Source organism: Coregonus clupeaformis, chromosome 2 (genome assembly GCF_020615455.1).
Source record: "Coregonus clupeaformis isolate EN_2021a chromosome 2, ASM2061545v1, whole genome shotgun sequence".
In the NCBI taxonomy this organism is placed as follows: Eukaryota; Metazoa; Chordata; class Actinopteri; order Salmoniformes; family Salmonidae; genus Coregonus; species Coregonus clupeaformis.
The window spans coordinates 12130033-12157176 of NC_059193.1; the positions used below are offsets into that span (position 1 = coordinate 12130033).

Below are 27144 nucleotides of genomic sequence, written 5' to 3' on the forward strand. Positions count from 1 at the left end.
TAGTGTTCCTGTTCGTAATCTCCAGTTTCCCGAGGGTTCGGGAACGCTCCGGGAGCGCTCTTGTTTTCCGCACCTGCATCCCATCAGCAATCTGCACACCTGGTCCTGATCATCACCCTTCTTAGGCTCTGGCCTAACATCCAGTTCCTGCCGGATCGTTAGCTATGAACAGTATGTTTGTCAGCGTATCAGCCTCTGAGCCATTAGTGTTAGTTTTGTTGTTTTGCACCTTGTGACTTGCTGTGTACTGACCTCCGTTTTTGTTCTGTCTGCAGTCTCTCACCCGGAACCTTCACCCAACCTCTGCCTGATGGTCGGCGGCTGCCGAGCCAGTACCGGACCAACCACTGCACCCTCAACAACCCATCCACGCCACCCGCTCTGTTCCCTGGATTATTCAGCCTCACTCGGAATCGATTAAATAAACACTCACCTTTCTCTCAACGTACCTTGTCCTGGTCTGCTTCTGGGTTCGGGCTTAGTAAACCGTGACACCGTAGGGATGGTGCCAGGTTTCCTCCAGACGTGACGCTTGGCATTCAGGCCAAATAGTTCAATCTTGGTTTCATCAGACCAGAGAATTTTGTTTCTCATGGTCTGAGAGTCTTTAGGTGCCTTTTGGCAAACTCCAAGTGGGCTGTCATGTACCTTTTACTGAGGAGTGGCTTCCGTCTGGCCACTCTACCATAAAGGCCTGATTGGTGGAGTGCTGCAGAGATGGTTGTCCTTCTGGAAGGTTCTCCCATCTCCCCAGAGGAATTCTGGAGCTCTGTCAGAGTGACCATCGCGTTCTTGGTCACCTCTCCCCCGATTACTCAGTTTGGCCAGCATACAGCTCTAGAAAGAGTCTTGGTGGTTCCAAACTTCTTCAATTTAGGAATGATGGGGCCACTCTGTTCTTGGGGATCTTCAATGCTGCAGAAATTGGTTGGTACCCTTTCCCAGATATGTGCCTCGACACAATCCTGTCTCGGAGCTCTTTGGATAATTCCTTCGACATGCACTGTCAACTGTGGGACCGTAAATAGACAGGTGTGTGCCTTTCCAAATCATGTCCAATCAATTGAATTTACAACAGGTGGATTCCAAGTTGTAGAAACATCTCAAGGATGATCAATGGAAACAGGATGCACTTAAACTCAATTTCGAGTCTGAATACTTAAATAAGGTATTTCTGTTTTTATTTTTAATACATTTGTGAACATTTCTAAAAACGTGTTTTCTTATTGTCATTATGGGGTATTGTGTGTAGATTGATGAGGGAAATGTTTTATTTAATCTATTTTAGAATAGGACTGTAACGTAACAAAATGTGGAAAAAGTAAAGGGGTCTGAATACTTTTCGAATACACTGTATGTCCCAGGGAGGGGCTAAGAGAATACAAATTCATTTTTTGGGGCTATTTTGCCGATTAATCTTGGTAATTGTGAGGGGAGGCTGATACCCCAACCTGAGTTTGAATGGAAAAGACAGATTAGAAGACAGATTAGCTCCAAGGCGTTTTCTTTTCATGAAGAAGATATTTTGATCAATTTGTAAACATCCACTTTTTATAATTTTGTATTGTCAATTTAATGTCTGGACAACCATCGTCAACTGTGGACCTAAATAAAATCACAACTTGTGCACCTGATCCTGCTGCCTCCTGCAACGTGTCTTCCCTTACGACTGCTACAAGGACCCTATTTTACAATCCCCATACTCTCTGTCAACGCAGTTAATCCACAGTCATACTCATGTTTCACGTCATTACACTCCCTGGTACTAACCTTTATCAATCCATCCTATAAGGATATTTTAATGTGATCATACTGGAACTGTATCCAGACTTGTGTTCAATTCCATTTCAATTCCAGTCAATTCAGAAAATTAACCTAATTCCAAAGGTTCCTCATTGAAAAGCATTGAAGAGAATAGGAATTGGAATTTCAGTGTACTTCCTGAATTGGAATTGAAATGGAATTGAGTCCAAACCTGAATGTATCCACCCTCCGTCTCCTACAGGAATCCCCATATGTGATGCTGAAGAAGAACCATGATCAGTTGTCAGGGAATGATAAGTATGAGGGTTACATTGTGGAGCTAGCCGCTGAGATCGCCAAGCACGTTGGGTACCACTACAAACTGAAGGTGGTCTCAGATGGGAAGTATGGAGCCAGAGACCCCGAGACCAAGATGTGGAACGGCATGGTCGGAGAGCTGGTGTACGGGGTGAGTGCTCATCAGATGGTTATTAGAGCTTATAAGAGGGTTTGTAAATGCTCATAATGGGAGGCCATAATATATCTGGAGGTGGTTAACATTCATATTTGTCACATTGTATTTTTAGGTAGATAACACTGCACATTTTTTTTTTCTGACGCTATAATGTTCGCCACGATACCGTCTGTTGGTCCTTTCAAAGAAGTATATATTTTTTCACAGGAAATCTGTTTTCAAAGCTCAACAATAAAGTTTTCTATAACATAAGACACACTCTCTCTCTCCCTCCCGCTCTCTCTCCTTCCCTCTCTCTCTCTCTCTCTCCCTCCCGCTCTCTTTCCTCCCGCTCTCTCTCCCTCCCGCTCTCTCTCTCTCCCTCTCTCTCTCCCTCCCTCTCTCTCTCTCTCTCTCTCTCTCTCTCTCTCCCTCCCTCTCTCTCTCACTCCCTCCCGCTCTCTCTCCCTCCCTCTCTCTCTCCCTCCCTCTCTCTCTCCCTCTCTCTCTCTCTCTCTCTCTCTCTCTCGCTAAATTCAATTCAATTCAATTTCAATTCAAGGGGCTTTATTGGCATGGGAAACATATGTTAACATTGCCAAAGCAAGTGAAATAGATAATAAACTAAAGTGAAATAAACAATAAAAAATTTAACTGTAAACAATACAATCACAAAAGTTCCAAAAGAATAAAGACAATTAAAATGTCATATTAGGTCTATATACAGTGTTGTAACGATGTGCAAATAGTTAAAGTACAAAAGGGGAAATAAATAAACATAAATATGGGTTGTATTTACAATGGTGTTTGTTCTTCACTGGTTGCCCTTTTCTTGTGGCAACATGTCACAAATCTTGCTGCTGTAATGGCACACTGTGGTATTTCACCCAATAGATATAGTAGTTGATCAAAATTGGGTTTGTTTTACATTTTTTGGTGGGTCTGTGTAATCTGAAGGACATATGTGTCTCTAATATGGTCATACATTTGGCAGGAGGTTAGGAAGTGCAGCTCAGTCAGTTTCCACCTCATTTTGTGGGCAGTGTGCACATAGCCTGTCTTCTCTTGAGAGCCAGGTCTGCCTACCTCAATAGCAAGGCTATGTTCACTGAGTCTGTACATAGTCAAAGCTTTCCTTAATTTTGGGTCAGTCATGGTGGTCAAGTATTCTGCCACTGTGTACTCTGTTTAGGGCCAAATAGCATTCCTGTTTGGTTTGTGTTTTGGTAAATTATTTCCAATGTGTCAAGTAAATATATGTTTGTTTTCTCATGATTTGGTTGGGTCTAATTGTGTTGTTGTTGTTGTTGTTGTTGTTGTTGTTGTTGTTGTTGTTGTTGTTGTCCTGGGGCTCTGTGGGGTCTGTTTATGTTTGTGAACAGAGCCCCAGGACCAGCTTGCTTAGGGGACTCTTCTCCAGGTTCATCTCTCTGTAGGTGATGGCTTTCTTATGGAAGGTTTGGGAATCGCTTCCTTTTAGGTGGTTGTAGAATTTAATGGCTCTTTTCTGGATTTTGAGCATTAGCGGGTATCGGCTTAATTCTGCTCTGCATGCGTTATTTGGTGTTTTACGTTGTACACAGAGGATGTTTTTGCAGAATTCTTCATGTAGGTAGAGTCTCAATTTGGTGTTTGTCCCATTTTGTGAATTCTTTGTTGGTGAGCGGACCCCAGACCTCATAACCATAAAGGGCAATGGGTTCTATAACTGATTCAAGTATTTTTTTCTCCTAATCTCTCTTTGTTTCTTTCTTTGTTTCTTTCTTTGTTTCTTTCTTTGTTTCTTTCTTTGTTTCTTTCTTTGTTTCTTTCTTTCTTTCTTTCTTTGTCACGATCGTCGACAGATGCGGACCAAGGCGCAGCGTGATAGGCGTACATACTTTATTGAGTGTACACAACACGAACCAAAACAATAAACGAAACGATACGTGAAGTCCTAGGTCATAACACAAACCTTTCGGATCAAGATCCCACAAAGTAACATGCCGCAGGCTGCCTAAGTATGGTTCCCAATCAGAGACAACAAGCTACAGCTGCCTCTGATTGGGAACCACCCTGGCCAACATAGATCTAAACGATCTAGAACACAAACATAGAAAACTAAACAATGAAACCTACACACCCTGGCTCAACATAAAGAGTTCCCAGAGCCAGGGCGTGACAGTACCCCCCCCCCCCAAAGGCGCGGACTGTGACCGCGCCACACCAACACAACAGGGTAGGGGCCGGGTGGGCATTCCGCCTCGGAGGCGGATCCGCCTCCGGGCGTGACCACCACACTCTCTCTACCCCCCCGTTGCGCCCCTGGTCTGGTCTGGCCCCGCTGGCCGGAGCTGGACTGAACACCGGTGGAGCGGATTGCTCTGGCTCCGGCGTGGAGCAGCTGGAACAGGCACGGACCGTGCCGGACTGACGATGCGCACCACTGGCTTGGTGCGGGGAGCAGGAACGGGCCGGACCGGGCTGACGACGCGCACCACTGGCTTGGTGCGGGGAGCAAGGACGGGCCGGACCGGGCTGACGACGCGCACCACTGGCTTGGTGCGGGGAGCAGGAACGGGCCGGACCGGGCTGACGATGCGCACCATTGGCTTGGTGCGGGGAGCAGGAACAGGCCGGACCGGGCTGACGACGCGCACCACTGGCTTGGTGCGGGGAGCAGGAACAGGCCGGACCGGGCTGACGACGCGCACCACTGGCTTGGTGCGGGGAGCAGGAACGGGCAGGACCGGGCTGACGACGCGCACCATTGGCTTGGTGCGGGGAGCAGGAACAGGCCGGACCGGGCTGGCGACGCGCACCATTGGCTTGGTGCGGGGAGCAGGAACAGGCCGGACCGAGCTGGCGACGCGCACCACAGGCTTAGTGCGGGGAGCAGGAACGGGCCTGACCGTACTGGGAACACACACCACTGGCCTTGTGCGGGAATCAGGAACGGGCCGGACCGGACTGGTGACACACACCACTTGCTTGGTGCGAGGAGCGGGACTGGGTTTCCTCATAAACCTCCGCTCCCTCTGCTGCCTACTCAGTTCCTCTCGCCGTGCCTCCACACTATCCTTCTCCCTCGTGACCAGTGGCCCCCGTAACCTGGCGGCCTCCTCTGCCAACCTGCTGAACCGCTCTATCGCGGCCTCCCGCTGCCTCGTCGTCCACGGCGTGAGCCCCCCCCTAAAAAATGTTGGGGCTTGTCTCTCCCCCGTGCTCATGGCCTCCATCCCTCTTGCCAGACTCTCACTCATCTCCTCCCAGGTCCATCCTCTCTCCTCGTCACGCTGCTTGATCCAGTCGAGGTGGGATCTTCTGTCACGATCGTCGACAGATGCGGACCAAGGCGCAGCGTGATAGGCGTACATCCTTTATTGAGTGTACACAACACGAACCAAAACAATAAACGAAACGATACGTGAAGTCCTAGGTCATAACACAAACCTTTCGGATCAAGATCCCACAAATTAACATGCCCGCAGGCTGCCTAAGTATGGTTCCCAATCAGAGACAACAAGCTACAGCTGCCTCTGATTGGGAACCACCCTGGCCAACATAGATCTAAACGATCTAGAACACAAACATAGAAAACAAAACAATGAAACCTACACACCCTGGCTCAACATAAAGAGTCCCCAGAGCCAGGGCGTGACATTATTTCTTTCTTTCTTTCTTTCTTTCTTTCTTTCTTTCTTTCTTTCTTTCTTTCTTTCTTTCTTTCTTTCTTTCTTTCTTTCTTTCTTTCTTTCTTTCTTTCTCTCTCTCTCTCTCTCTCTCTCTCTCTCTCTCTCTCTCTCTCTCTCTCTCTCTCTCTCTTCTCTCTCTCTCTCTCTCCCCCCCTTCTCTCTCTCTCTCTCTCTCTCCCCCCTTCTCTCTCTCTCTCTCTCTCCCCCCTTCTCTCTCTCTCTCTCTGGTCGTGACTCAGGAGCTGACGGGGAGGTTACGTTTATTTACTGTAACTAAAGAACAACTCTTTAGGCCCATCTCCTGGAATCTGCCCACATACACACACACACATCCACACACACACTCACACACATCCACACATACACACACACACATCCATAGAGGACCCCTTGGACACCATGGTGCCGATACCTGCTGTTAAAAGGCTCTTTGTGATGCTATGGGGAGATGGGTGTGGGTGTGAGGGGGGGAGAACAGGGTAACAGGAGATTAAGGTCAGGATTTGTGTGTTTTCCTATTTAATAAAGTCTCTGTGTGTTCAGCCTTATGCTGTATATATAATACTTACAGTATTTCCTCTCCTTCTTTGTTGTCCTCCAGCACACCTACTGTACTGGACAGTATCTAGCTCTACAGATGTATTTACTGATGTAGAAAACATGTTTTTATTTACAGATGTAGGATCTTAATTTGATCAATATTTTGTTGCTGAGAATTTTCCTGCACAGCAGGAAATGCAAACTTGTAGTGTGTATTTAAGGTTTAAAAAGGCTTCTAAAGTTTGTAATTTCCACTTTAAAATGTCAGACTTGATTTGCCCTAAAGAAAAATGTATCAACCCCTACAGAAAATATCCATTAATTATAATCCACATAATAATTCACATTTCCTGTTGCTGCAGAATTATTTTCCTGCTGTAGCAAACTGGCTCAAATGAAGATCATACATCTGTATACACCTTATTATATTATATTATTTTGAATATTTTCTCTGCTTGAGTGTAGTTCATGGTAAAGGTGACAGCACAACTCAAATATTTATTGCTAACATGTCTCTCTTCCCCTCCCTCCCTCCCTCTCTACCTCTCTCCCTCCTTCCCTTCCTCTCTCTCTCCCTCTGTTCCTACCCTTCTCTCCTCCAGAAAGCAGACGTGGCGGTAGCCCCGCTGACCATCACCCTGGTCCGAGAAGAAGTGATCGACTTCTCCAAGCCCTTCATGTCTCTGGGAATCTCCATCATGATCAAGAAGCCCACCAAGTCTAAACCAGGTGTCTTCTCCTTCCTGGACCCACTGGCCTATGAGATCTGGATGTGTATCGTGTTCGCCTACATCGGTGTGAGCGTGGTCCTGTTCCTGGTGAGCCGCTTCAGCCCCTATGAGTGGCACGCAGAGGACTATGAGGAGGGGGCCGACCCCCAGACCCCTACCCAGCCGACTGGTCCCGGTGCTGAGTTACAGTCGGGGCAGAGCCCTGGTCAGCAAGGCCAGAACCAGCAGAATCAGGAGCAGACCAATGAGTTTGGCATCTTCAACTCTCTCTGGTTCTCCCTGGGAGCCTTCATGCAGCAGGGATGTGACATCTCACCCAGGTAAGAAACCCACTTAGAAATACAATGTGGTAGATCTGATGTAGAAATACAATGGGGTAGAAATACAATGGGTAGATCTGATGTAGAAATACAATGGGGTAGAAATAGAATGGTTAGATCTGATGTAGAAATACAATGGGGTAGAAATACAATGGGTAGATCTGATGTAGAAATACAATGGCGCAGTGGTCTAAGGCACTGCATCGCAGTGCTAGCTGTGCCACTAGAGATCCTGGTTCTAATCCAGGCTCTGTCATAGCCGGCCGCGACCGGGAGACCCATGGGGCGGCGCATAATTGGCCCAGCGTCGTCCAGGGTTGGGGAGGGAATGTCGGCAGGATAAGAGCGTCTGCTAAATGACCAAAAATATATATATATAATAATTATCTCGTCATCACTTTATTTGGATAATCTGGATTTTCCATCTGTAGATGCTCTACAAACGGTCATACTATCAACAAACTATCTGTTGATAAGCAACTGCTTGCTAAGGTTAGGGTTAGGTTTAGAATAAGGGTTAGGGTAAGGGTTAAGATTAGGTTTAGGTTTAGGTTTAGAATAAGGGTTAGGGTAAGGGTTAGGGTAAAGGTTAAGTTTAGGGTTAGGATAAGGATTAAGGTTAGGGTTAGGGTTAGTAGATAGTTAGTTGAAATGTTACTGATAGTCTGTAGATAGTCCATATGTAGATGCTCTACAGACTATCCAAATAAAGTGTTACCTAAATCTGATGTAGACTGGATATATTATATGATGATATTATATACTTTATTGTCCCTGAGGTGAAATTTGACTTGGACAGAGTGCTGCTGCTTCCAAATAAATACATAGACTCAATTGACACAACACCCCATCATACACCCCCCTCCCCACCCACACAAAAGTTAATTAGTTCATGAAAATGTCAGCGACCCATGGTCCTGTTTAATTTAGCAAAACAACAAAATGTTTACAATTTTTATGTTATACTAATCTATAATGAGCCTTTGGCTGATCAGTGGGCAACGGCCGGCCCCCCTACCAAGATGCCAGGGCTAAATTCGGTGTGTGTGTGTCTGTGTGTCTGTCCCAATATACTCCCTGTCTGTCTATCAGTGTCTGTCTATCAGTGTCTGTCTGTCTGTCTGTCTGTCTGTCTGTCAGTCGCTCTGTCTGTCTGTCAGTTAGATAAAACAGGACTAAAGAAGTTCTCTACTTACATGATCAATGTCATCACAGAACACTTTACACTAAGTCAGCTATCATAGAATACTTAACACCAGTCCCAGACAGAGACGGTTCCATAGTCCTACTCTTTCAGTTAGACTAGTTGTGTGTCACACACCTACAGTGGGACAGAATAGTTTTTTTTTAAATACTTCAAAACTAGAGAAGCAAAAACTATGAAGTCATTGAAGACATGGTATTATAAAGTAGCTCTCTTTTTGTAGCCTAGGCTTTAGCTAACTACAATGTCTGTGACGGTCATACTATGAACACGGCAGAGAGGAGTTAGCTAAAACACATGTTCACCTTTATTTAACCAGGTAAGCCAGTTGAGAACAAGTTCTCATTTACAACTGCGACCTGGCCAAGATAAAGCAAAGCAGTGCGATAAAAACAACAACAACACAGAGTTACATATGGGATAAACAAAAACAAAACATACAGTCAATAACACAATAGAAAATCTATATACAGTGTGTGCAAACTTAGTAAGTTATGGAGGTAAGGCAATAAATAGGCCATAGTGCAAAATAATTACAATTTAGTATTAACACTGGAATGATATATGTGCAGAAGATGATGTGCAAATAGAGATACTGGGGTGCAAATGAGCAAAATAAATAACAATGTAAATAACAATATGGGGATGAGGTAGTTGGGTGGGCTAATTACAGATGGGCTGTGTACAGGTGCAGTGATCGGTAAGCTGCTCTGACAACTGATGCTTAAAGTTAGTGAGGGAGATAAGTGTCTCCAGCTTCAGAGATTTTTGCAGTTCGTTCCAGTCATTTGCAGCAGAGAACTGGAAGGAATGGCGGCAAAAGGAGGTGTTGGCTTTGGGGTTGACCAGTGAGCTATACCTGCTGGAACGCATACTACGGGTGGGTGTTGCTATGGTGACCAATGATCTAAGATCTAACTAAACTCTGTCCGCTCTGAAGTGAACTGTGCTGAAGGGTGGCTGGGTCGATAGTGTGTATTAAGCAGTGTCACTAGCTCTGTCTGGCTCCCCCAGGAGTGAGAGCATTGATCAACTGTGCCACCGTCGGTCCCGCTCTCTAAAGGTCACCAATTAAGAATCTCATTAAAGTGTCTGAAATTAGAGACACAGAAAGGTTGACTCTCTCTCTCTCAGGGACACCAGAGAGACCTAATGAGAGGAGGAGGAGGGAGGAAAGGAGGAGAGAAGAGGGGAGAGGAGAAGGAGGAGAAGGAGGAGAGGAGGAGAAATGAAGGAGGAGAGGAGGAGAAAGAGGGGAGATGAGAAGGAGGAGAAGGAGGAGAGGAGGAGAAATGAAGGAGGAGAGGAGGAGAAAGAGGGGAGGAGAAGGAGGAGAGGGGAGGAGAAGGAGAAATGAAGGAGGAGAGGAGGAGAATGAGGGGAGGAGAAGGAGGAGAGGGGAGGAGAAGGAGAAGGAAGAGAGGAGAACAGAAGGAATAAAGGAGAGAGAGGGGAGAGGAATATCACCAGTGTCTTCCAAGGCACTGCTGACTCACTGGACCAATGGAGAGAGATTGTGATTGTAAGAGCCTTGCAGTATGGGGACTAGATTCGATAAATCAAAGGCCTCCTTTGGACTTCCTCTGTCCCTGCTATTTCTGATATTGGCCTTCAGCTGGTGGCATTTACAGCATGCTGCTAAGGTAGCATAGCAAACACACACACAAACACAAACACAAACACACACACAGACGTACAGAATGTGCTGCTCTCACAGCATAACAGAACACACCACTCCAATAAATATTGATCTGCCAGTCCGTCCAATGAAGGACAATGTCCTCTCTCTCTCTCTCTCTCTCTCTCTCTCTCTCTCTCTCTCTCTCTCTCTCTCTCTCTCTCTCTCTCTCTCTCTCTCTCTCTCTCTCTCTCTCTCTCTCTCTCATATATATAATTTAGGCCACTAATTAGTAAAGAACCCCCCTCACCTGGTTGTCTAGGTCTTCATTGAAAGAAAAAGAACTGCAGACACTAGGCTCCTCCATGGACTGATGTACAGTACCAGTCAAAAGTTTGGACATACCTACTCATTTTCTTTCTTTCTTTTTTACTATTTTCTACATTGTACAATAACAGTGAAGACATCAAAACTATGAAATAAAACATATGGAATCATGTAGTAACCAAAAAAGTGTTAAACAAATACATTTTATATTTGAGATTCTTCAAAGTAGCCACCCTTTGCCTTGATGACAGCTTTGCACACTCTTGGCATTCTCAAACCAGCTTCATGAGGTAGTCACCTGGAATGCATTTCAATTAAAAGGTGTTTTTATTTTTTATTTTTTATTTCACCTTTATTTAACCAGGTAGGCCAGTTGAGAACAAGTTCTCATTTACAACTGCGACCTGGCCAAGATAAAGCAAAGCAGTGCGATAAAAACAACAACAACACAGAGTTACATATGGGATAAACAAAAACGTACAGTCAATAACACAGTAGAAAAATAGAAAATATATAAACAGTGTGTGCAAATGTAGTAAGTTATGGAGGTAAGGCAATAAATAGTCCAGAGTGCAAAATAATTACAATGTAGTATTAACACTGGAATGCTAGATGTGCAGAAGATGATGTGCAAATAGAGATACTGGGGTGCAAATGAGCAAAATAAATAACAATATGGGGATGAGGTACTGTAGTTAGGTGGGCTAATTACAGATGGGCTGTGTACAGGTGCAGTGATCGGTAAGCTGCTCTGACAACTGATGCTTAAAGTTAGTGAGGGAGATAAGAGTCTTCAGCTTCAGAGATTTTTGCAGTTCGTTCCAGTCATTGGCAGCAGAGAACTGGAAGGAATGACAGCCAAAGGAGGTGTTGGCTTTGGGGATGACCAGTGAGATATACCTGCTGGAGCGCATACTACGGGTGGGTGTTGCTATGGTGACCAATGAGCTAAGATAAGGCAGGGATTTGCCTAGCAGTGATTTGACCTGGAGCCAGTGGGTTTGGCGACGAATATGTAGTGAGGGCCAGCCAACGAGAGCGTACAGGTCACAATGGTGGGTAGTATATGGGGCTTTGGTGACAAAACGGATGGCACTGTGATAGACTACATCCAATTTACTGAGTAGAGTGTTGGAGGCTATTTTGTAAATGACATCGCCGAAGTCAAGGAACGGTAGGATAGTGAGTTTTACGAGGGCATGTTTGGCAGCATGAGTGAAGGAGGCTTTGTTGCGAAATAATGTATGCACTCACTAACTGTAAGTCGCTCTGGATAAGAGCGTCTGCTAAATGACTAAAATGTAATAAGAAGCTGATTCTAGATTTAACTTTGGATTGGAGATGCTTAATGTGAGTCTGGAAGGAGAGTTTACGGCCTAACTAGACACCTAGGTATTTGTAGTTGTCCACATATTCTAAGTCAGACCCGCCGAGAGTAGTGATTCTAGTCGAGCGGGGGGGTGCAAGCAGCGTTCGATTGAAGAGCATTCATTTAGTTTTACTAGCGTCAAAGAGCAATTGGAGGCTACGGAAGGAGTGTTGTATGGCATTGAAGCTCGTTTGGAGGTATGTTAACACAGTGTCCAATGAAGGGCCAGATGTATACAAAATGGTGTCGTCTGCGTAGAGGTGGATCTGAGAGTCACCAGCAGCAAGAGCGATATCATTGATATACACAGAAAATAGAGTCTGCCCCAGAATTGAACCCTGTGGCACCCCCATAGAGACTGCCAGAGGTCCAGACAACAGGCCCTCCGATTTGACACATTGAACTCTATCTGAGAAGTAGTTGGTGAACCAGGCGAGGCAGTCATTTGAGAAACCAAGGCTATTTAGTCTGACAATAAGAATGCTGTGATTGACAGAGTCGAAAGCCTTGGCCAGGTCGTTGAAGACGGCTGCACAGTACTGTCTTTTATCGATCGCGGTTATAATATCGTTTAGGACCTTGAGCGTGGCTGAGGTGCACCCATGACCAGCTCGGAAACCAGATTGCATAGCGGAGAAGGTACGGTGGGATTCGAAAGGTGGGGGGGGTCAGTCAATACAGAAAATGTCAAGAAATTTGAACGTTTCTTCAAGTGCAGTCGCAACATCATCAAGCGCTATTATGAAACTGGCTCTCATGAAAGGAAGACCACCACAGGAAAGGAAGACCCAGAGTTACCTCTGCTGCAGAGGATAAGTTAATGAGTTAACTGCACCTCAGATTGCAGCCCAAATAAAAGTTACAGACATATCTCAACATCAACTGTTCAGAGGAGACTGCGTGAATCAGGCCTTCATTGTCACGGTTCTCTAAGACCGAACCCAGAAGCAGACCAGGACATGGTGAGTTGAACGAATGTGAGTGTTTATTTACAGATTCAAAAGATGCAGAATAATCCAGGAGACGGAGCCCGGCAACCGGACAGGGTGCGTTCAGGAACCTTCGGGAAACAGGAGATTCAGAGCAGAAAAACGGCAACACAGGCAGGAACAGACTCAGGATGCAGGGTTCATGACATTCATGGTCGAATTGCTGCAAAGAAACCACTACTAAAGGACACCAATAAGAAGAAGAGACTTGCTTGGGCCAAGAAACACGAGCAATGGACATTAGACCGGTGGAAATCTGTCCTTTGGTCTGATGAGTCCAAATGTGAGATTTTTGGTTCCAACCGCCGTGTCTCTGTGAGACGCAGAGTAGGTGAACGGATGATCTCCGCATGTGTGGTTCCCACCATAAAGCATGGAGGAGGAGGTGTGATGGTGTGGTGGTGCTTTGCTGGTGACACTGTCTGTGATTTATTTAGAATTCAAGGCACACTTAACCAGCCTGGCTACCACAGCATTCTGCAACGATACGCCATCCCATCTGGTTTGCGCTTAGTGGGACTATCAATTGTTTTTCAACAGGACAATGACCCAAAACACACCTCCAGGCTGTGTACGGGCTATTTGACCAAGAAGGAGAGTGATGGAGTGCTGCATCAGATGCCCTGGCCTCCACAATAACCCGACCTCAACCCAAATGAGATGGTTTGGGATGAGTTGGACCGCAGATTGAAGGAAAAGCAGCCAACAAGTGCTCAGCATATGTGGGAACTCCTTCAGGACTGTTGGAAAAGCATTCCTCATGAAGCTGGTTGAGAGAATGCCAAGCGTGTGCAAAGCTTTCATCAAGGCAAAGGGTGGCTACTTTGAAGAATCTCAAATATAAAATATGTTTTGATTTGTTTAACACTATTTTGGTTACTACATGATTCCATATGTGTTATTTCATAGTTTTGATGTCTTCACTATTATTTTACAATGTAGTAAATAGTAAAAATAAAGAAAAACCCTTGAATGAGTACGTGTGTCCAAACTTTGGACTGGTACTGTACAGTCGTGGTCAAAAGTTTTGAGAATGACACAAATACAAATTTTCACAAAGTCTGCTGCCTCAGTTTTGATGATGGCAATTTGCATATACTCCAGAATGTCATGAAGAGTGATCAGATGAATTGCAATTAATTGCAAACTCCCTCTTGCCATGAAAATGAACTTAATAATTTCCACTGCATTTCAGCCCTGCCACAAAAGGACCAGCTGCCATCATGTCAGTGATTCTCTCGTTAACACAGGTGAGAGTGTTGACGAGGACAAGGCTGGAGATCACTCTGTCATGCTGATTGAGTTAGAATAACAGACTGGAAGCTTTAAAAGGAGTGTGGTGCTTGAAATCATTGTCCTTCCTCTGTTAACCATAGTTACCTGCAAGGAAACACGTGCCGTCATCATTGCTTTGCACAAAAAGGGCTTCACAGGCAAGGATATTGCTGCTAGTAAGATTGCACCTAAATCAACCATTTATCGGATCATCAAGAACTTCAAGGAGAGAGGTTCAATTGTTTTGAAGAAGGTGTCTGGGCGCCCAGGAAAGTCCAGCAAGCGCCAGGACCGTCTCCTAAAGTTGATTCAGCTGCGGGATCGGGGCACCACCAGTGTGAGTGCATCTACACGCACAGTGAGGCGAACATTTTTGGAGGATTTTTGGAGGACTGGGGTAACGTCATTTTCTCTGATGAATCCCCTTTCCGATTGTTCGGGGCATCTGGAAAAAACCTTGTCCGGAGAAGACAAGGTGAGCTCTACCATCAGTCCTGTGTCATGCCAACAGTAAAGCATCCTGAGACCATTCATGTGTGGGGTTGCTTCTCAGCCAAGGGAGTGGGCTCACTCACAATTTTGCCTAAGAACACAGCCATGAATAAAGTATGGTACCAACACATCCTCCGAGAGAAACTTCTCCCAACCATCCAAGAACAGTTTGGTGACGACCAATGCCTTTTCCAGCATGATGGAGCACCTTGCCATAAGGCAAAAGTGATAACTAAGTGGCTCGGCGAACAAAACATCTAAATGTTGGGTCCATGGCCAGGAAACTCCCCAGACCTTAATCCCATTGAGAACTTGTGGTCGATCCTCAAGAGGCGGGTGGACAAACAAAAACCCACAAATTCTGACAAACTCCAAGCATTGATTATGCAAAAATGGGCTGCCATCAGTCAGGATGTGCCCCAGAAGTTAATTGACAGCATGCCAGGGCGGATTGCAGAGGTCTTGAAAAAGAAGGGTCAACACTGCAAATATTGACTCTTTGCATAAACTTAATGTAATTGTCAATAAAAGCCTTTGACACGTATGGAATGCTTGTAATTATACTTCAGTATACCATAGTAACATCTGACAAAAATATCTCATAACACTGAAGCAGCGAACTTTGTGAAGACCAATACTTGTCAAACTCATTCCATGGAGGGCCTAGTGTCTGCTGTTTTTCTTTCTTTCAATGAATACCTAGACAACCGGGTGAGGGGGGTTCCTTACTAATTAGTGGCCTTAATTAATTAATTAAGTACAAGGGAGGAGTGAAGACCCGCAGACACGTGTGATCTAGCTCTCTCTCTCTCTCTCCCTCCCCTCTGGGTTCTACAGCAGCGGTACAGTACATGAATGTATATAATTGACTGTACTCATCGTTCCCAGATGAGTTGGCCCCATTACTTCATGTCTGGACGTAGGGGACTTGTCTCCAGAGAGGCCTGCCTTCACCAAACTTAACTGTTACTTGTCCATAGCTCCATAAGAGTGCAGTCTTCTCCTCAAGAGCCACAGTCAGTGGTAGTTGAATCATTCTTTACTGGGATAAAACAACAAATTCAGATTTTCACTAATGGAATGTTTCCGTGTTTTTAAAATGCTTAATCTTTTGTTTTTGACCAGTTTTGTCTGTTTTTATTTGGTCTCTCATGACAACATAATGTTCCTTTTACATCTGTGAGGAGACAGACGGGAGAGAGACAGTGATTCTTTAAGCTGCCTATACTATCTTCTAATCAGAGACGACGAGTTTACAAAAGATGTTAACGACGTTCAGCTGGTATTAATCAGCACTGTGGCGTTTCATTTCCAGACGTTGTCGTCTGAAGAGAGACAAGGGCTGCGTTCCAAATGGCACCTTATTCCCTATATAGTGCACTACTTTTGTCCAGGGCCCATAGTAGTGCATCATATAGGGAATAGGGTGCCATTTGGGATGCATCCAGAGACAGTGGTAAATTCCCCTCCCTTTGTCTGTTCCTTATTGCATTCTGATTAGCTGGCTCTAAAGGTATGTCTGCCTAGAGCAGAGACACGGCTGTGTGTGTGTGTGTGTGTGTGTGTGTGTGTGTGTGTGTGTGTGTGTGTGTGTGTTATTTATTCTCTCTAAATCCTTTGTTTAATGTGCACTTTCTAAATGTCACCCCTGTCACTCAGAGCTCCTAAACCCTCCCGTCCATGATACACCTCTCCTCTCTCTTCTCACCTCTCCGCTCTCCTCTCCTCTCCTCTCCTCTCCTCTCCTCCTCTCTCTCCTCTCCTCTCCTCTCCTCTCCTCTCCTCTCCTCTCCTCTCCTCTCCTCTACTCCCTCTCTCCTCCATCATCCCTCATAGCCTCCACCTGTGCCTCTCTCCCCACCTTCCCCATTTTCCCTCCCTTTCATAGATCTCTCTTTCTCTCTCATAGCTGCCTTCTCCCTCCTTTTTAGATCTATCCCTCCCTCTCTCTCTCTGTCCGTGAGTATGCACGTGTGTGTGAGTGATTACGTGGGTGTGTGTGTGTGTGAGTGAGTACACATGCCACACACACACACAGAGCGTTCGCTACCCGTCACAATAACAATTTCTCAGCCCACTGGTCAAAATCATTCCATAATGAATAATGGATCCAGTCTAATAAAGCATCCTGAGGTGATGTGTGTGTGTGTGTGTAAGAGAGAGAGATAATGTGTATACTGTATATGAAAGCAAACACAACCTTCCTCTAATCCCATGCCTGCTGAACAGATGATATCTGTTTCTCTCTCTCGTCTGAATTTCTCTCATATGGATCTGTCTCTTCCTATACATGCTCCTCTCAGCTGTTAGATCTCAGGGATTGGAAATATAAATGGTTTCTTCTCTCTCTGGTTTTTGTTGGTTTGTTTGTGTAAATGCTCTCTGTAGGTTCTGAAGTGTATTCCTGACAGTTGTTTAAAAGGAATTTGAATTGAGCCCATTTTGTAGTACTTTGATTAGAATTGAACATTTTCTACTGCTGAAGTCATCTCCCCTACAGATATCAACAAGAACAATGGAAACAACAACACATTATACACTCATAAGTCTAGGGCAATCACCAAATTGATCTCTGAATGTGCTAGAGCGATGGAACCACTCTCTCCTGTAAGGAGTGTGATGTAGGGTTCATCCAGCTGTTGATGGACAGTCGGAAGAGCGAATGAAATGGTAGGAGGGACATCCCAACTTCAAGTGGTGTCAGATTTCACATCCTACATCACACAGGCGGACAAGATATACGCAATTTCGATCTACGGTGTCCACAGATCGATTTAAAAGCAAAAGAGTTGGTCAGAACCGGTACCAGAACCACGCAGGTTCCCTAAACAGGGGACTTTACATCTATTAAATCGATGTTAAAATCCAGGCATATCAGGTGATTGAACAAAACACAGGGCCCTACTCATAACATGCCACGGCCATACATCAATCAGATAGACTATATGAAATCAGGACAGGGAAACTATCTATATGATGACTTTCCCTCTGGGAAATCTAAGGTAAAATGAACACCATGTACCAGACGGGTTCAGGCCCTCTGGGAAATCTAAGGTAGAGTTAACACCATGTACCAGGCAGGGGTTCAGGCTCTCTGGGAAATCTAAGGTAGAGTTAACACCATGTACCAGACGGGTTCAGGCCCTCTGGGAAATCTAAGGTAGAGTTAACACCATGTACCAGACGGGTTCAGGCCCTCTGGGAATTCTAAGGTAGAGTTAACACCATGTACCAGACGGGTTCAGGCCCTCTGGGAAATCTAAGGTAGAGTTAACACCATGTACCAGACAGGGGTTCAGGCTCTCTGGGAAATCTAAGGTAGAGTTAACACCATGTACCAGACGGGTTCAGGCCCTCTGGGAAATCTAAGGTAGAGTTAACACCATGTACCAGACAGGGGTTCAGGCTCTCTGGGAAATCTAAGGTAGAGTTAACACCATGTACCAGACGGGTTCAGGCCCTCTGGGAAATCTAAGGTAGAGTTAACACCATGTACCACATGGATGGATTGGTTAGCTGTTAGGTCATGCTTTAAGGGCTGTATAGTAAAGAGGTTGTATTTCACAGGGACTGTTCCATTAGAAACCCATATGTTCTGGTTGTTGAAATCATTAGTTGCTGGATGTTTAAAGCAGAGTAGATAGGTTAGTAACTGGCTAAAGCAGAGTAGATAGGTTAGTAACTGGCTAAAGCAGAGTAGATAGGTTAGTAACTGGCTAAAGCAGAGTAGATAGGTTAGTAACTGGCTAAAGCAGAGTAGATAGGTTAGTAACTGGCTAAAGCAGAGTAGATAGGTTAGTAACTGGCTAAAGCAGAGTAGATAGGTTAGTAACTGGCTAAAGCAGAGTAGATAGTTTAGTAACTGGCTAAAGCAGAGTAGATAGGTTAGTAACTGGCTAAAGCAGAGTAGATAGGTTAGTAACTGGCTAAAGCAGAGTAGATAGGCTAGTAACTGGCTAAAGCAGAGTAGATAGGTTAGTAACTGGCTAAAGCAGAGTAGATAGGTTAGTAACTGGCTAAAGGATATGATATGCTACTATACTAGCTGGATGATCTGAAGGGCTGTGTCTGTGCAGGGATTTTGCAGCTAAAGAGAGAAGAGAGATACACACTTCAGTGTTTGTTCCGCTGCCTCTCACAGAGAGAGCCTGATAGAGGACAGAGAGAGACAGAGAGAGGACAGAGAGAGCCTGATAGAGGACAGAGAGAGACAGAGAGAGGACAGAGAGAGCCTGATAGAGGACAGAGAGAGACAGAGAGAGAGCGGGATAGAGAGAGAAGAGGGGGAGAGAGGGAGGGAGGGAAGGAGGAGTGAGATTACATAAATCCTTCTTTCAGCTCAGATTGTCAGAACTGTTTGGAGAGCAGGGTGTGCTGCCATGGCAACACAGCAAGACACGTGCGTTCCTTACAGAGTGTCGCAGCTCACAGCATGTACCCGTATTCGTGCGTGTGTGTGTATGTGTCACAGCACCCCTGTGTGTTTGTGTGTTTGTGCATGCTTGTACGTGTCTGTTGATGCTATTCGTTAATTATCAGAGTATACTGGAAGTTCTGATTAATGCAGCCATGTTTAGTGTTTCTTGCTGAAGTGACTAACACTGTTTCTGTATGTGTGCATGTGAGGTGTGTGTGTGTGTGTGTGTGTGTGTGTGTGTGTGTGTGTGTGTGTGTGTGTGTGTGTGTGTGTGTGTGTGTGTGTGTGTGTTAGTTTCACTGTACATAAAATGCAGTGAAAAACTAAGTCCACATCAGCCGTTGAATTGATTCACTCCTTGTAACACACTAGTACACAATAACACAGCATGGTATGCCATAACACACTATGGTAAAGACCTTTAGTGGAAATGCCTTACGATTACCGCCCGCTGTTTTGAGTGCCCTAGACCAGTGTTTCCCAACCCTGGTCCTCCAGTACCGCAACAGTACACAGGACTGGTCCTCCAGTACCCCAACAGTACACAGGACTGGTCCTCCAGTACCCCAACAGAACACAGGACTGGTCCTCCAGTACCCCAACAGTACACAGGACTGGTCCTCCAGTACCCCAACAGTACACAGGACTGGTCCTCCAGTACCCCCAACAGTACACAGGACTGGTCCTCCAGTACCCCAACGAACACAGGACTGGTCCTCCAGTACCCCAACAGTACACAGGACTGGTCCTCCAGTACCCCAACAGTACACAGGACTGGTCCTCCAGTACCCCAACAGTACACAGGACTGGTCCTCCAGTACCCCAACAGTACACAGGACTGGTCCTCCAGTACCCCAACAGAACACAGGACTGGTCCTCCAGTACCCCAACAGAACACAGGACTGGTCCTCCAGTACCCCAACAGTACACAGGACTGGTCCTCCAGTACCCCAACAGTACACAGGACTGGTCCTCCAGTACCCCAACAGTACACAGGACTGGTCCTCCAGTACCCCAACAGTCACAGGACTGGTCCTCCAGTACCCCAACAGTACACAGGACTGGTCCTCCAGTACCCCAACAGAACACAGGACTGGTCCTCCAGTACCCCAACAGAACACAGGACTGTCTCCAGTACCCCAACAGTCACGGATGGTCTCCAGTACCCCCACCAGTACACGGACTGGTCCTCCAGTACCCCAACAGTACAGGGGGTACTGGAGGACCAGTCCTGTTCTGTTGTACTGGAGGACCAGTCCGTGTACTGTTGGGGTACTGGAGGACCAGTCTGTGTACTGTTGGGGTACTGGAGGACCAGTCCTGTGTACTGTTGGGGTACTGGAGGACCAGTCCTGTGTACTGTTGGGTACTGGAGGACCAGGGTTGGGAAACACTGGTCTAGGCTGTAAACATTATTAACATAATTAACTCATTCTCTACTGCATGAAAATACTGACCTTTATAGAATAGAGCTGAGAGCGAGAGAGAGAGAGAGAGAGTGTGTGTCTGTGTGAGAGAGAGAGAGAGAGAGAGAGAGAGTGTGTGCACGAGAGAGAGAGAGAGATATGGAGAAAGAGGGAGAGAATGATAGAGAGAATAGAGAGAGGGGAGAAAAATACATAATAGAGAGAGAGAGAGAGTGATAGAGAGAAAGAGAAAGATGGAGGGAGGGAGGGATGGGTTCCAGCCAGGTCGCAAGAGTCCCACTGCATTATTAGAGGCGACGTGGCATTTTGAGTACACACACATAGACACACATGCATGCGCACACATACACACACACACACACACACACACACACACATACACACAAACACACACACTCCTATCTAATTTATTCAGATCCAAAAAGCAGAAAAGCCGGTACGTCTTGTTCTTCTAATTTCTGATTGGTCTGGAATCAGAACATTATTAAGCCTGGTTTTCTCCCTCTAATCCATTGTAATGTGGTCATTACAGACTCATTTCTTACACTCACTAAAGTCATTAGTCATGCAAATTAGCATATGGAATCAGAAGGGGAATTCTACGGGGGGGTTAGCAGTTCAGTTAGCTACACTAGATCCACTCTGAGCTGGGGGAGATAAGAGGATAGTTAGAAAGGGCTTTGGTTTGGTTTGGTTTGGTTGCTGGGAGCAGTGACTCGCCACGCCTGGACCTGGTCCTTCTCTGACACACAGACACTCACTCGCATGAACATGCACACAAGCATCCCATCCCTGTTCCATATTAACTTAACCATTCAGTATAATGTTCAGCAGTAATCAATAGTTACTGTGAATAAATCATTAATCATTGTTTTAATGAGGCAGTGAAATGATGGCACTGCTCTAAAACCCCCTGGTACTGTAAACCGCCTTCATAGTGTTTCACTGATGTTCACTGCAGCACTGTACTGTATGGGGTTCTCAAACTTTTTGGGACAGGGCACCCCTTTTGTGATAGCACATTCATCAGGGACCCCTTCATAATCAGAACACAACTCGAGTGCGATTTTAAAATAGCCTACAAGGTGTTTTACTGTGATGTCTGCGGTGCATGGCTGGACGAACCAAGTCCAGCCATGCACTGGCTCGCCTCTTGGCATTGGAGAGAAAACTTTGCAGTTTTCAAGCTAATTCCCTGCAATTCTACACATTTTGTCATGGGGCAAAGACATTTTTGTTGTTGCAGCTTTAAAGCTAATATCATGCAGTTCTACACATTCTGCCTTAAATTACAGTGGGGAAAAATGGAGGGGGGGGGTAGTATTGAGTTGAAAAATGCTGTGGATACCAATATCCCTGTGAAACTACCAGGCCGATGTTGCCCAGGGTTAAGAACATAAATTGTAGATTAATAATATTACATTGTATTGTACAATATTACACACTTTAAACTTATTGGTCAAAAGTCGTTAAATCTTTTGTTAGTAATATTCATTATTATAGATTTTTTTATATATACTGAACAAAAATATAAATGCAACATGTAAAGTGTTGGTCCCATGTTTCATGAGCTGAAATCAAAGATCCCATAAATGTTCCATACGTACAAAAAACGTATTTCCCTGTTAGTGAACAGTTCTCCTTTGCCAAGATAATCCATCCACCTGACAGGTGTGGCATATCAAGAAGCTGATTAAACAGCATGATCATTACACAGGTGCAGCTAGGGCTGTGGTGGTCATTAAATTTCGTCAGCTGGTGATTGTCAAGCAAATAACTGTCGGTCTCACGGTGATTGACAGTTAATTAACATAAACACATTTAGCATCTCCTGGCTTACACACATAGCCTACAAGCTACTGATGCAGACCTTTGGAACATCTACGTTTTAAAAAGTATAATAAATCCATGTAATATAGCCTACACCTTCACAATAAATCCATTATTTAGTCTATTTCAGAAGAACAGAATAGCATACTCTGAGTTTTCCTTATGTTAGGTCCTGATCTGGCTATGCCATATGGCTGTGGGCTACACTAGTTCATTTAGCAGACAAGATTAGCTTACAATTCCATGGCATTATTTTATATTATTTTATAGTATGAAGAATACAATTGAACAAAGCTGAATAAAATATAAATGATATTTTCTCCAAACTATTTGAGGGAGTGTGCACATGTGGCTATTCTGTGTTGAGCGGTTAACAAAGAAATAGGTACTCATATATGCTTAATTTAGAGTTATTAATGTAAACGTTGAGCTGTATGTTTTGATTTTTAATACATTCTAAGGCTACATGATGCGACTCTAATGATGATTTGAAAAAAGTCGCTTGAAAGGCATGAGCTCTGCTTTGTTTTTTGTGCAGGCTGTACACTTCATCAGTCTATCTTTCACAATTTGACAAGCACTTGCTACTGCCTCAAATTTCCTGGCGGCATCCCCTTTGTGTGGCCGTAATGCACCCTAAAAAAATCCATGCCTTTTGCAGCCAGTGGCCTTTGAACCCTTGGGCTAAATATAATAATTATAATTCCCTTCTCCCTGAGTGCTGCATGCTCGAAGCACCTCTCACTCACATGGGTCTCCATCACGTGATCGGGTCTTTCTCACAGGCTACAAGTGAAGACAGACACATCGGGGACGGAACTGCGCGCGTTCTTATCCAATTCCGAGGTGCATATTGAAGATATTGGAAGAACTGTCCACATTTACTTTTCGTCAGCCAACAAGATGAGTAGGCCTAACGAACAGCAAAAGCAGTAGCCTATGTCAATCTACTATCCCCCATAGTACAAAAGTTGACCTATTCTATTCTGTGCGAGAAATAAATATTCTAAACAGTTGTGGGATGCAATAGATCCCAAATTAATACAACCACTGGCATCAAAAAACCTGTTTACACAATGTGGCTGACGCAACAGATCAGAACGTTTAGCTTAAAATGTTGATAAAATATTATACTATTTCTTCACATTATAAGTGCAGCAATGTGCACAGGGCAGTAGGCTATAAGCGTGAATGTTCCATTAGCGGGAAAACACCATTATCAAAAGTGATGTAATGCTTTTATTATAAAGGTGCATTTTTATGGTGAAAATTATCTTCCCCAAACTTGAAACTCACACCCTGCTTATGTATGCCAGTTAGGCTCTACACCCCTTGTAAAGCGGATTGAAGTTATTTGGTCACTTTAGTTGTGACCTTATTAAAACATATAGGCCTATGGGCTAGGCTACATGAGGTATGCCACTATGATTAGAAAAAGTAGCCAAAAAAAAGGCATTGTTTCTTGCCTTACGTTGGGCATCATTCACAAGTGATAATATATCATTCACAAGTTATAGGCTAATATTGTCACCCATCAGACTATTCTTGATTTAATCTTGTCTTTACATATACTAAATAATATATGTGTGAAATTAGTTTTTATTTAGAATGGACCATTATCATTTACCTGTCTCAGAACAGGGGCAGGGGGAAAAATACATGTAATCTATGCACTTAAATAGCGAATGGAGGACGCTTTTCCCGTGGATCATTTTCATGCCAGCCAGGTAGGCTATACTCCTGTTGTAAAGAGAAGCAATGTGCTTAATATTAGGAACATTGAGAAATAAATATAGTAGGCCTAGCCTATAGAAAGCTGATGGGATCCTCCTCTTTTTAAGAGGCCATCACTCTGTTTTCTCACACAATTGCATAGCCTATAGAAATGTTGCACAACATGAGCTCATGGGCTCTCATGAAGTGTTTGATTAGATTTTCAATTACATTTGCATTGATGTCAGAGTGATTAGAGGGACAATAGAGTGCTGAGTACCAGGCAGTTAGCAAGTTTGGTAGGCTACTAATGACCATCAGCAGCATCAGAGCTTGGAGAAGTCTTATTACCGTGACTAAATGGTCACGTGGAATTTGACTGCCTTCATGACTCGTGACCGCTGATGTGGCGGTAATACGGTCACCCTAACAGCCTTAGGTGCACCTTGTGCTGGGGACAATAAAAGGCCACTCTAAAATGTGTAGTTTTGTCACACAACACAATGCCACAGATATCTCAAGTGTTGAGGGAGCGTGCAATTGGCGTGCTGACTGTAGGAATGTCCATCAGAGCTCTTGCCAAATAATGTAATGTTAATTTCTCTACCATAAGCCGCCTCCATGTCGTTTTAGAGAATTTGTCAGTACGTCCAACAGGCCTCACAACCGCAAACCACGTGTAACCACGCCAGCCCAGGACCTCCACATCCGGCTTCTTCAACTGCGGGATCATCTGAGACCAGCCACCCGGACAGCTGATGAATCAAATCAAATCAAATCAAATTTTATTGGTCACATTCGCCGAATACAACAGGTGCAGACATTGCAGTGAAATGCTTACTTACAGCCCTTAACCAACAGTGCATTTATTTTAAACAAAAAAAGTAAGAATAAAACAACAACAACAAAAAAGTGTTGAGAAAAAAAGAGCAGAAGTAAAATAAAGTGACAGTAGGGAGGCTATATATACAGTAAAATAAAGTGACAGTAGGGAGGCTATATATACAGGGGGGTACCGTTGCAGAGTCAATGTGCGGGGGCACCGGCTAGTTGAGGTAGTTGAGGTAATATGTACATGTGGGTAGAGTTAAAGTGACTATGCATAAATACTTAACAGAGTAGCAGCAGCGTAAAAAGGATGGGGTGGGGGGCAGTGCAAATAGTCCGGGTAGCCATGATTAGCTGTTCAGGAGTCTTATGGCTTGGGGGTAGAAGCTGTTGAGAAGTCTTTTGGACCTAGACTTGGCACTCCGGTACCGCTTGCCGTGCGGTAGCAGAGAGAACAGTCTATGACTAGGGTGGCTGGAGTCTTTGACAATTTTGAGGGCCTTCCTCTGACACCGCCTGGTATAGAGGTCCTGGATGGCAGGGAGCTTTGCCCCAGTGATGTACTGGGCCGTACGCACTACCCTCTGTAGTGCCTTGCGGTCAGAGGCCAAGCAGTTGCCATACCAGGCGGTGATGCAACCAGTCAGGATGCTCTCGATGGTGCAGCTGTAGAATTTTTGAGGATCTGAGGACCCATGCCAAATCTTTTAGTCTCCTGAGGGGGAATAGGCTTTGTCGTGCCCTCTTCACGACTGTCTTGGTGTGTTTGGACCATGATAGTTCGTTGGTGATGTGGACACCAAGGAACTTGAAGCTCTCAACCTGTTCCACTACAGCCCCGTCGATGAGAATGGGGGCGTGCTCAGTCCTCTTTTTTTTCCTGTAGTCCACAATCATCTCCTTTGTCTTGGTCACGTTGAGGGAGAGGTTGTTGTCCTGGCACCACACGGCCAGATCTCTGACCTCCTCCCTATAGGCTGTCTCATCGTTGTCGGTGATCAGGCCTACCACTGTTGTGTCGTCGGCAAACTTAATGATGGTGTTGGAGTCGTGCCTAGCCATGCAGTCATGGGTGAACAGAGAGTACAGGAGGGGACTGAGCACGCACCCCTGAGGGCCCCCGTGTTGAGGATCAGTGTGGCAGATGTGTTGTTACCTACCCTTACCACCTGGGGCGGCCCGTCAGGAAGTCCAGGATCCAGTTGCAGAGGGAGGTGTTTAATCCCAGGATCCTTAGCTTAGTGATGAGCTTAGAGGGCACTATGGTGTTGAATGCTGAGCTGTAGTCAATGAATAGCATTCTCACGTAGGTTCCTCTTGTCCAGGTGGGAAAGGGCAGTGTGGAGTGCGATAGAGATTGCATCATCTGTGGATCTGTTGGGGCGGTATGCAAATTGGAGTGGGTCTAGGGTTTCTGGGATTATGCTGTTGATGTGAGCCATGACCAGTCTTTCAAAGCACTTCATGGCTACAGACGTCAGTGCTACGGGTCGGTAGTCATTTAGGCAGGTTATCTTAGAGTTCTTGGGCACGGGGGACTATGGTGGTCTGCTTGAAACATGTTGGTATTACAGACTCAGTCAGGGACATGTTGAAAATGTCAGTGAAGACACTTGCCAGTTGGTCAGCACATGCTCGGAGTACACGTCCTGGTAATCCGTCTGGCCCTGCGGCCTTGTGAATGTTGACCTGCTTAAAAGTCTTACTCACATCGGCTACGGAGAGCGTGATCACATAGTCGTCCGGAACAGCTGGTGCTCTCATGCATGCTTTAGTGTTGCTTGCCTCGAAGCGAGCATAGAAGTGGTTTAGCTCGTCTGGTAGGCTTGTGTCACTGGGCAGCTCGCGGCTGTGCTTCCCTTTGTAGTCTGTAATAGTTTTCAAGCCCTGCCACATCCGACGAGCGTCAGAGCCAGTGTAGTATGATTCAATCTTAGACCTGTATTGACTCTTTGCCTGTTTGATGGTTCGTCGGAGGTCATAGCGGGATTTCTTATAGCGTCCGGGTTAGAGTCCCGTTCCTTGAAAGCGGCAGCTCTACCCTTTAGCTCAGTGCGGATGTTTCCTGTAATCCATGGCTTCTGGTTGGGGGTATGTACGTACGGTCACTGTGGGGACGACATCATCGATGCACTTATTGATGAAGCCAGTGACTGATGTGGTGTACTCCTCAATGCTGTCTGAAGAATCCCG

The 27144-nt window shown here is 45.2% G+C and overlaps 1 protein-coding gene across 5 annotated transcripts in view; it reads left to right on the forward strand.

Annotated features, from left to right (window-relative positions):
• gria1a (glutamate receptor, ionotropic, AMPA 1a) overlaps positions 1–27144 on the forward strand; it is a 184598-nt gene that overhangs the window by 127083 nt on the left and 30371 nt on the right. For all 5 annotated transcript variants that reach the window (XM_041839048.2, XM_041839054.2, XM_041839062.2 and 2 more), the window contains exons 10-11: positions 2006–2212; positions 7014–7462. In XM_041839048.2, coding sequence (XP_041694982.2) covers positions 2006–2212; positions 7014–7462 — 656 coding nt within the window. The remainder of the gene's footprint in view (positions 1–2005; positions 2213–7013; positions 7463–27144) is intronic.